The sequence below is a fragment of the Mirounga angustirostris genome, unplaced genomic scaffold (assembly GCF_029215605.1).
Source record: "Mirounga angustirostris isolate CCGP_5_RB_7025 unplaced genomic scaffold, mMirAng1.0.hap1 SCAF_8, whole genome shotgun sequence".
Lineage (NCBI taxonomy): Eukaryota > Metazoa > Chordata > Mammalia > Carnivora > Phocidae > Mirounga > Mirounga angustirostris.
This window is the reverse complement of record NW_026991716.1, coordinates 124,515,540-124,527,239: the sequence shown is the minus strand read 5'-3', so window position 1 is coordinate 124,527,239 and position 11,700 is coordinate 124,515,540. Positions and strand designations below refer to the sequence as shown.

The following is an 11,700-nucleotide window of genomic DNA, read 5'->3' as shown; positions in this document are numbered from 1 at the left end:
AGGCAGTCGCTTAACCAACTGAGCCACCCAGGCGCCCATCGCCAACACATTTTTTAAAGGCACACACAAAGTCGGTCATAAGAGAAAGCAAATTCTGAATATTTCTATTTCTGCATTCAGACCACAAACATTTGAGTACTATGAAGCCAGAGATACTATGCAGAATGCTAAGATCAAAAACCACATAAGATGATATTGTCTGCCCTTAAAAATCAAAAAGCAGCCCCGCAGAGGACGCACAGGTGCTTGGCGACGAGAAGGGCCGCGCTGGCCAGAAGAACGCACCGCACTGGCTGCCCCAGCGCTGAGGGGTGGCCGCTGAAATCCGTCCGTCTCCAGCGAGCCCCTCTCCGCCCTCCGTCACTGAGCGCGGCAGGGACACTAAGGCAGCTGTGATGTCCTCCCGGCGTCTCTCTAACACGTTGCCCCGAATGGAAGTTTGGCATGTTGAACCCCCTGCTGCAGTCGGCTTCTCGGAGCCGCGGGACTAACGCCGGGGAGAAAGGCTGGGCCGAGACCCAGGCAGAGAAGAGCGCACAGGACCCGCCAGAGCTGGGGGAGGGGGTGCGGTCACGAACAGGGGCGGCGGAGGCTGCAGACGCAGGTGGGGCCTGCATCCTTATCCCAACAGCAAGGGGCCACCATCAGAGCTCTAAGCAGACTGAGGACATGAACCGATGAACGAAGAAACCCAAGGTGGTCGACATACACGCTGGAGTCTTATTCAGCCATAAAAAGGAAAGAAATTCTGACGCAGGCGAGAACATGGATGAACCTTGAGGACATTAGGCTAAGTGAAATCATCCAGTCACAGAAAGACAAATACTGTAGGATTCCACTTACATGAGGTGCATAGAGTAGTCACAACTCAGAGACAGAAAGTAGACCCATCGTTGCCAGGGGCTGAGGGGAGGCGAAATGGGGAGGTGTTGTTTAACGGGTACAGAATTTCGGTTTTGCAAGATGAGAAGGTTCTGGAGATTAAGGGCACAAGAACATAAACTTACTTTGCACCGCTGAACCATATACTTTAAAACGGCTAAAATGGTAAATTTTAGGTTATATATACACTTTACCACAATTTAAAAAATTCCAACATAGTAGAGTAATAACCAAAAAAAAAAAAAAAGGAAAGGAAAAAAAAGAAAACAAAGAAAAAGTACTATGGCTGTAGTATAGAGATTGAATTAAAAAGGCAAGACGAGAAGCCAGAGACCAGCTAGAAGCTGCTGAAGTGACCGAGGCAGGAGGGGACGCCTGTCTGACCTGGGCAAAGGGCTGTGTGTGAAGAGAAGTGCGTGAATTCCCGGGGAGGCAAAGTGGGGAAGAGACAAGGCTGCGGCAAGGGCGCTGGTTTGCTCAGTGGGGTAGAAAGTGATTGATGACGCCTGCAGGATAGGAAGAACAGGAGGAGGTGTGTGTGTGGGGGGGAGATGGCAGGGTCTGTACGCAGCATTAGCATTAGAAGCTCCGGTGGGGGGCCTGGGTGGCTTAGTCGTTGGACCACTGTCTTGGGCTCAGGTCATGATCCCGGGGTCCTGGGATCGAGCCCCACATCGGGCTCCCTGCTTGGCGGGAAGCCTGCTTCTCCCTCTCCCACTGCCTCTGCTTGTGTTCCCTCTTTCATTGTGTCTCTCTCTGTCAAATAAATAAATAAAATCTTTAAAAAAAAAAAAAAAAGAAGAAGAAGAAGAAGAAGAAACTCCGGTGGGACATCTAATTGCAAATGTTTGCTAGGTGGTTGGACGTACAGACTCAGGTCGCAGCTGGAAACTCTGGGCTGGAGGTACAGATCTGGAAACGACTAGTGTTTAGAAAGGTGGTATTTGAAACCCTCAGAGTGAAAGAAATAGCTCAGGGAAGTTGGCCATGGATGCAGGCTCTGCAGTGAAGGCTGGGAAGAGGGAGGGACACCTGTAAAGGAGACTAAGAAGTGGGAGCCAAAGGTAGGAGAAAGAAATGCAGAGCCAGAAGGCCAAGGGAAGAGCAGGTTTTACTAACGTTACAGAGATCAGTCAAGGAAAATGCATATTCTCGTCATGCAGTTTATGCTTGAGATTGACGTCGATGTGAACATGCAGAGAGCAGCTTAGTAATATGAGTGTAAGAAATAGACACTCGCAAATACACAATTTTGTCAAGTATTAGAGGACTGCATTCTCAGTTCCCACCTCTTTGAAAAATGACACGGTAATATTACTTCACAAGATTATCATGAAAAATACTGAGATCAAAGCACCCTGTAAACTGAAAGGTGTTCTACCAATGGGTATTATTACGTCTATCTGTTGTGGGATGGGATGACTTTTGAGCGAAGTGGGGTCACGTTCAGGGTAGCACCAGCAGTGTACGTAAGAAAGGTCAGGGGGACAAAAAACAGCCAGGAAGACTTGCAGACGGATAGCAGTCAGGTTGCAGAGTCCAGGGCAAGCAGTTGAACAGAAACTAGACCATCAGGAATACATGAATAGTGAAGAGTTAGGCAAGGTGTCAAATCCACAGTGAACAAAACAAGGAAACAGGAGGGATGAGTGTAGAACAGCTATGAGGCACCATCTGTCTCCAAGAACACTTAGAAAACAAGTACTACTCAGCCTCAGCCAGTGAGCTTTGATAGACGTGGGTATTTCCTCATTCCTTCTTCTTTCCCTACCTTGTTCCATAATAGATTTATGGTGGCTCAGAGCAATCCCCAAGTGTGAATACAGGATCCGCAGGAGGTATCAGGGAAAGGGGGCACATAACTGGAGAGCACACTGATGGGGCAGTGCAAAGATCCTGACACAGAAATTTAGAAACACATGCATTACATGTATGTTCCTGTTAAATGGCTCAGAGTGCTTTCTGTTTGGGACAGCAAACCTAAGCACATGCACATAGCTGGGCCCACCTGAAAACAGAGAGATAAGGAGATTATATATATATATATATATATATATATATATATATATATATATATATATATATATACATATAATTTTCATGCTCTGTTATTTGTATCCACTACAGAATATTATGGGATACCTGGATACAGAGAGAAGGATATGTCTAAAAAGTTGCCTATAAGACCTTGCAAATGTAGAGATACAGATCAGGAAAAAATGGAAGAGGTTCAAGAGTAGCTTAAAGATGCTTATAATTAAAAAGGGGTATAAAAATACTTTCAAAATAAATATCAAGAATTAGAGGGGCACCTGGGTGGCTCAGTCGGTTAAGTGTCTGACTTTTGATCTGGGCTCAGGTCTTGATCTCATGGTCATGAGTTCAAGCCCTGCATCCACACCCAGCGTGGAGCCTACTTAAAAAAAAAAAAAAAAGAATTAGAAAATGATAGTGCTGGGGAGTTGTTTCTCACTCCTCAGTTTTTAGGATATCACTGGTTTAAAAGCATCCTATGTAGTCTCACCTAGATCATCAGGTCAGAAAGCCTTCTTTCTTACCAATAGATACATAATCTTCACAACAGAAGTTTCCGGTGTATAAGGCCATCTCATCTTTCCTTTTAGCACATGGTAATAAAGATGCCCAATATTTAAATGATGGTGAGATTGCATTCTAGATCCTATTCATTTTCTGTTTCTAATAGCCCCATTTTATTAATTGCAAGGATTTTCAATTCTTGCCATCAAAAGCAAGTTAACTGTTACTTCAATGGCAATGGATGTTTCAAGCTATTGTCCAGATTACAAATGAGTGAACTGCATGCTGCATTAGAGGTACCGTGCATATTTCGAAGAGAGGAGTGGAAATTTGATGATGGAAGATAGAATGGTGGGATTTATACATAAAATCCAAGATTACAATTACCTTATTTTATTATTTTAAGCTGTACACAATCTTCCGCAGGTTCCTGTCAAGATAGGAATTTTACATTGTAGAGCCTGAAAAATACGTGCATATGACATTCAACTATAAAGCATTGGGACTATTTTTAAATCAATAGGAAGCACAAGAAGAAACGCTGTTTTCTTTCAAAGTCATTATCCTGAAAGGCCATAAACTCACTCCCGTGATGTCACAGTTCAAATCCTTTTGAATTATTGATCTGCTTTTAAAAAATTCGAACTCATGTTATCCTGGATACTGATGCATTGTCGGTGAGCATCTCTCTTATATCTGATCTTTCTGGAGTCACCGCCTATAATCTGTGGCCGTGACTGTAAGGTTTGGCATTTGGCTAGTTAGAAGGAGTCACTGCATATATGAAAATAGTTTAGAAATAGATTTCCACCTTCTGCCCCTGAAGGATCTATTGTTCTTTGTGATTGGGTCTTTCATTTTGTACATTAAATGATGTTAGTGTATGAAATTAGTAGCTTTGCCACAAAGTTTTCCTCTTCTCGCCCAAGGTCAACTTTCAGAGTTTGCCAAGAGAGCATTGTGGGATTGGGTAAAACCAACCTCTATCACACCTCTTGGGGGCACCGGAGTAGCCGTTCCAGAGGAAAACACCAGCATCTCACACACTGTTTGGCACAGCACTCGGAGCCAGGAAGGGCTTCAGGGGAACAGGGCAGGGTGTGGGAAAAGCCAACTGTTCTCTTTAGTCTGTTGTAACCTGGCCTCCACAACGTAACACTTTCTGGGATTTTCTGACTCACAGTTTGGGAAGATCAGGGGAATATACTTGCCAAATTGAACAGAATACCTGCTTCCTGCTTAACTGTTCATTTTGAGCGGAATATCTAATACATTTCCAGAACATGTTTGGATATAAGAAGGAATAGAAATGCCATTTTGAAAATGGTTTTGTGTGTGTGTGTGTGGTAGGGAAAAAAAGCCCTAATATTCAAAGAAGATGGGTCTTGGTTTCTTTATTCCATTTTATTAAGGACTATCAACAGAAAAATAAACATTTCTTTTTCCTCAGAAGTTAATAACTATTAATTTACTAAATTAGTAACAGCTCTCTCAGTCTACCAGAAAGCTATAACAATAATGAACATAGATAGCCTTTACTTCTTTTTTTAAAATTTTTTTAAATTGTTATGTTAATCACCATACATTACATCATTAGTTTTAGATGTAGTGTTCCATGATTCATTGTTTGCATAGAACACCCAGTGCTCCATGCAGAACGTGCCCTCTTTAATACCCATCACCAGGCTCACCCATCCCCCCACCCACCTCCCGTCTGGAACCCTCAGTTTGTTTTTCAGATCCATCATCTCTCATGGTTTGTCTCCCCCTCCGATTTCCCCCCCTTCATTCTTCCCCTCCTGCTATCTTCTTCTCTCTTTTTTTTCTCTTAACATATATTGCATTATTGGTTTCAGAGGTACAGATCTGTGATTCAACAGTCTTGCAAAATTCACAGCGCTTACCAGAGCACATACCCTCCCCAGTGTCTATCACCCAGCCACCCATCCCTCCCACCCCACCCCCCACTCCAGCAACCCTCAGTTTGTTTCCTGAGATTAAGAATTCCTCGTATCAGTGAGGTCATATGATACATGTCTTTCTCTGTTTGACTTATTTCGCTCAGCATAATACCCTCCAGTTCCATCCACGTCATTGCAAATGGCAAGATCTCATTCCTTTTGATGACTGCATAATATTCCATTGTATATATATACCACATCTTCTATATCCATTCATCTGTCGATGGACATCTTGGCTCTTTCCACAGTTTGGCTATTGTGGACATTGCTGATAGCCTTTACTTCTTACAACTCGATGAAGTAGGCCTTATTATGTCCATTTTACAGATGAGGAAACTGAGGCACAAACAGGTTAAGTAATGTGCCCAAGTCATACATTTAGTATGTGGCAGAGTTAGGATTTAAACCAAGAGAGTGAGGTCATGAATCAGTGCTCTTAACTACTATGCGAACACTCAGAAAGTTACTAAAAAGCAGGAAGAAAAATTCTTACCTTGTCATGGGTAACAGTTCACTAATCACTTAGTAAATGAAAGTGCAGTTTTTACCTAAGTCTCTAATGTGAAATGTGGGTAATTAAAGAATACACAGAGCCTGCAAACTCATTTACTTTTATGACTGGTTCTAGGCAAAGAAAATATTTATGGGTTTAAAGAAGTCGAATTCATGAACCATTCTCTCTCAGGGAAACCAGCTGGTGGTCTATATTCACAATATCGCTTCTCTACAATGGAAGACATAGCAATGGAGCTGTGTGAAGACGTTTTTTGTTTTTCTGTTTTTGTTTTTGCTTTGTTTTGTTTTTATGGAAAGGGAATTTGGTTAAAAGTGAAACATATCCGTAAGGTTAACTGAGAAAGAAATCGGGAGAAATCTGAGAGGAGCCCAGTGGAACTTGGTTTCCACAATTCTCATATTTAACCATGAAATTAAAATTAGGTGCAGGGCTAGATTTTCATGGGCATAAGGAGGTTTGTCAGTGAGTTCCAAAGAGTTCACATGGTCTTCTTTCTACTCCTTTCTAAAATCTGTCTGAAACACCCGAGAATTTTGACTGCTGAGTAAACTTGCTCATTTAGTAAATAACGAGTAAAAAAAGTTAAGAGTTGACTCAGAAGAAAGACAGGAAGTATGGTAAACGTGGGTGAGGGCATTACAAAGTTTGCAAACAAAACCAAATCTCTAAAGCATGATGATTTGCTAAACTATTATAAGTAACTTGGGAGAGAAAGCAGGACACCCACAAGGGAATTCTTTTTCATCTTTTCCCCTTCTAGTCAGAGTTCCATCCAGATGTTGCAGCCTCATGCAGCTAGTAGAATAATTTTTAAGAATAATAATTGAAAAAGCAAACTAAGATTTAAATGGCCAAGATAAAAATACACAAAGGGGATGTTATAGTGTAATGTTTATTAAGCTAAATTTTATTTTAAATTACTCCATTTCAGTACATGACAGGAATGGTCCACAGTAAAACAAAAGTAGTATTTCCAAGAATGTTATTTTATTATCTCCAGTTCTGTATGCATTTTCGCCTTTGACATCTGTCTCTACCACCACGACCAACACAGAATGGTTCAAAATAGAATTGTGACTATGGGCATGGGAGTGAGATAAACTCAAAACAAGCAAACCAACACCAATGACCAGTAAAAGTGTTGCTCTTGATATTTATAGACCATATTTACAAAAGTCAAGTTAAACCAACTGGTCATTATGTACATGTGTTAATATTAGTACTTTATATTTACGGATTTGTGTGCATTTGTATTATCAAGTAAAAAGATAAATTTTAAATTATTTATGAAAAATATATAAAATATGACTGATAACATACTTCAATTTGAGTACGTGTTCAAAACTCAGTGCTTAAAAATCTTTGGAAAAAGTCCAACAGATATTCTGATGGCAGATGTTAAAAGCGAAAGAGATGAGGAAATAATGAGTGTTGAGCGTGATTTTAATAAGTAGGGGAGGTGGGCAGAAAGAAGGTGTACACCTGGGCAGGAATCACACAGGATAAGGCAGATGAAGACTCAGAAATGAAAGATGTACAGTTTTTCTCAAGATCCATGTCATGTGAAATTGAACAGAACCAAGGCACTTTCAGGAAAAGGTAAAGGAATTTAAGTTTTGTTTGTTTGTTTTTAAAGATTTTATTTATTTATTTGACAGAGAGAGACACAGCGAGAGAGGGAACACAAGCAGGGGGAGTGGGAGAGGGAAAAGCAGGCTTCCTGCCGAGCAGGGAGCCCGATGTGGGGCTCGATCCCAGGACCCTGGGATCATGACCTGAGCCGAAGGCAGACGCTTAACGACTGAGCCACCCAGGCGCCCAGGAATTTAAGTTTTGATAATGAGTTCATACTATCAGCCAGTGCAGAACCGACTTCCGTCTAGAGAGTCCTTAGGAAGCATGCGCTGGACATTTACGGCACAGTCAGCTACAACGTCAAGTTCTTTGTTGGGCTTCCGTTAAGAGGGAAAGGGTGCCGCGTGCCATATAATGCCCTCCCACAACCGCCCTGGCGACCTGTCCTCCCCGGAGAAGCACGGGGTGGCATGAGCCCCCTTCCCAAACACAGCGGGGTGGGAATTCTCGCGCCTGAAAACTCTTCTTTCTCTAAGAAGCCCCTAGGACTTGGGGCAACTCAGCCCTGCGCCGCGGCCCCCCAGATCTTCCCCGGGGTGTCTCGCGGCCGGGGCCCACCTGCTAGTTGAGGCAGGGGCAGCAGCAGCAGCAGAGGGTCCGGCAGGGGTTCTTCTTCTCGTACTGCACCGCCTTGCGCACCTGCGCCTTGGCCTGGCCGGTGTAGTCGAGGGTCTTCTCCACGTTGAGCTCGATGACGTTCAAGGTGTCGGCCTGCTCCTCCACCAGCACCGCCATCTGCAGGAAGAGCTCGTGCACGTCGCGGATGCGGCTCTCCAGCCGCAGCAGCTCGCGGTGGCGGCTCTCGATCTCGTTGAGGGCCGCCCGCGCGCCCTTCACGTCGGCTAGCAAGTTCCCAGAGAACACGTCCCACTTGCCCTGCTCGAACATGTCCTCGATCTGCTCGCCCGACACGTCCTTGCCCATGATCTCCAGCTGGCGCTGGATGCGGATCTTGCAGTTGTGGCGCTGCTTCATCTCGGCCTGGTTGTACTGGTGCATGGCGCTCTGGAAGGTGCGGGTGAGCGCGCTGTAGTGCGCGCGCCAGATGCGCGCCACCGCCGAGTTGGGGCCGTGCCGGGCCTCCGCCTCCTCGCTCAGCGCCTCCATGGCGCGCAGCTTGCGGTGGATGTTCTCGCCCCGGGCCTTGATGTCCTTGGCAATCGAGTTGGTGTCGCGCTTGATGCTGCTGAGGCGCCGCATGGACGTGAGGAAGCGGGCGTTCTGCTTTCCCAGCCGCTTCACGTCGGTCATCAGCTGCTGGTTTTCATTCTGAAGGTCCTGGATGTCTCGGTACAAGGACTCCAGGATGTGATCCGTCTCGAACACGATGTCCTCGTGGGGCGAGTCCAAGTCATCGTCCCCGTCTGGGAACTGCTGGTCATAGTTCTTGGTTAACTCCACAAGTTCGGCTAGCCGGTCCTTCATCTTGCCTGCAAGTACAGACTGGAGTTAAACTCCTGCAGCGAGTCAAATACTTGCACTGGGAACACTGACGCCCCAAATAAAGAAACTTCTGCACAGCGCTCCCAGTTCTTTATTCCCGGGTGTAGGCAACAAATACACTAAAGGAGCTGAATATTCTAGGACATTTGGCTCACAATCACAAGGAAAGGACTATCATGACCGAGAGGCGTGAACACAGCCATACTTCATAGCCCATAAGGCCTCTGCAGCTCGGAACTCGAGTAATCAGCAATTTAAAATTTCAGAATGCCTCAAAAAATTAAAAATAGAGCTACCCTATGTCCCAGCAATTGCACTCTTGGGTATTCACCCCAAAGACACAGATGTAGTGAAAAGAAGGGCCATATGTACCCCAGTGTTCATAGCAGCAATGTCCACAATAACCAAACTGTGGAAAGAGCCGAGATGCCCTTCAACAGATGAATGGATAAAGAAGATGTGGTCCACATATACGATGGAATACTACTCAGCCATCAGAAAGGATGAATACCCAACTTTTACATCAACATGGATGGGACTGGAGGACATTATGCTAAGTGAAATAAGTCAAGCAGAGAAAGTCAATTATCATATGGTTTCACTTATTTGTGGAACATAAGGAATAGCATGGAGGACATTAGGAGAAGGAAGGGAAAAATGAAGGGGGGGAATCAGAGGGAGAGATGAACCATGAGAGACTATGGACTCTGGGAAACAAACTGAGGGTTTTAGAGGGGAGGGAGGTGGGGGGATGGGTTAGCCTGGTGATGGGTATTAAAGAGAGCACGTATTGCATGGAGCACTGGGTGTTATAGGAAAACAATGAATCGTGGATCACTACATCAAAAACTAATGATGTATTGTATGGTGACTAACATAACAAAATAAAATAAAATTTAAAAAAATAAAATTTCAGATTGCATTAGGAACCAATCACTTTTTCTTGCTTTATGTTTTCCAAAAATTGCAAATCAAAACAGGCACAGAAAAAGGAAAAAGAAGAAGAAAATATTTGGAAGGATAAAGATTTTTAAATAAGGACAATCAATGTACTCCAAGGCTGTAGGGCCAGCTCTAAGTGCTGTTTTTTGTCTATTTCAGCAAATGCTGAGCATGCCTGGTCCCAAGCAACCTATCAGTTCTTAAAACAGTTACCATATAAATCATGGTTTAAAATGTTTTCTCTTAAAAATGTTATAAAAGTAAAACATGCTTGAAGTAAGACAACAAAATAAAGACAAAAATCTAATGAGGAAGTATAAAATTTGGACGTTGACATTTCCTTGCTCCTCTGTTCATTATCACCGATACAGACTTCAGTTTGAGTGCCTGTTTGGTGGGGGTGACATCTGAAAATATATTTTGATGGAAGATATTAAAAGTGAAAGAGATAAGAAAGTGTTTAATGTGATTTTAGTAAGTAGGAGAGGTGGGCAGAGAGAAGATACCCTTCTAGGCAGCAATCACATAGCATAACCAGATGAAATGTCAGAAACAAAAGATGTTCAGTTTTTCCCAAGGTCCCTAGTAGTATCTTTAACAAAACTATTTGAAAAAATTTTTATATGGAAAATTTCAATCATACATAACCCTAGTAGCAGTAATAAAGCACGCTCTCATTTAACCCATTTAGCCATCACATAGTAGCAATATTTGTACTTTTGTTGTTGTTGTTATGCACATCCTGGTATTTTATTCATATCTGAATGCTAAACACAGTGCTTAAACATAAAATATTCATTTAAATGTATATGAAAGCTCTCAGATGCTGCCTTACCCCAGGTTCCCAAGAAAGCAGTCTGAAACAAATGTTATGTGCCAACATATTGCTGTGATACAATCCCAGGGCCCCCAGGGTGAGGGGGAGAAGGGAAGTGAGGTGGGAAAGAACAGAGACAAATACCCAGCTGGCTACAGCCTCACAAAACAACACAGCCAGTTGCTTAGTCAACTAGAAGTTTCCAGAAACACTACATGGAGTCGTGGCACCTGGAACAGTCCATGAAAAGGAGAAAGAGGGAGTCATTTGTTTATTGCTTCCTTCCTGTCTCCTGTCTCTTCTTGGTCAATATTCAGCCAATGGCCATTAAAACCCCTCTACTTATCCACATCCTCAGGGCAGCCGCTGGGGAAACCAAGTCCTATGCCCATGACCGGGTGCTGCTGTGAAACCAGGCATGAGGGCACCTAAGCCTCTGTGGGTGCATCGGGTCACCCCCACACACTGGAGCTGATGTGGCTACCATCACAGCACACATTACAGAGGCCTTGCCAAGGTCTGGTCCTCGGGGGAGGCTGAGACAGATGGCAGTGTTAGGGGATGAGGCGACAGAACAAACAGCTGGGTTCTTGGTTCTTCCCTGATCGGACAGCCAAAACTAGAGGGTAGTTGAGACTGAGCGAATCAGGGAGGAGTATAAACTGGATCTGGAACAGACATACATACAGATGAACATGGATGCTACTTTTATATTGGAATTGTTCATCTGTGTACACATCCAAGTGTTATCTGCAATATTTGTACTTCTCATGACCTTTTGAAACAAGTTGGCAGCTCAAGTAGAATCTCCATGTTTTCATAAGGGTGGTTCTAATTCGTTGCTACATAGCAAGGTAAAATAATGTTCTCTGTGTCCACATTTTTCCCAGGGAAGTGAAAAACGTTCATTTTTAGTAGCTTGTATAAATGTCAAAATAATGAACATGTTCCCTTGTGCCCAAGAT

At 43.6% G+C, this 11,700-nt stretch overlaps 1 protein-coding gene and 1 long non-coding RNA gene across 4 annotated transcripts in view; one reads left to right on the top strand and one right to left on the bottom strand.

Annotated features, from left to right (window-relative positions):
- LOC123836698 (uncharacterized) overlaps window positions 1–11,700 on the top strand; it is a 39,111-nt gene that overhangs the window by 13,817 nt on the left and 13,594 nt on the right. The window lies entirely within an intron of this gene.
- The window catches only part of STX11 (syntaxin 11), a 35,729-nt gene continuing 30,805 nt past the window's right edge, over window positions 6,777–11,700 (bottom strand). For all 3 annotated transcript variants that reach the window (XM_064597010.1, XM_064597009.1, XM_064597008.1), the window contains exon 2: window positions 6,777–8,963. In XM_064597010.1, coding sequence (XP_064453080.1) covers window positions 8,095–8,958 — 864 coding nt within the window. In that variant the 5' untranslated portion in view covers window positions 8,959–8,963 and the 3' untranslated portion in view covers window positions 6,777–8,094. The remainder of the gene's footprint in view (window positions 8,964–11,700) is intronic.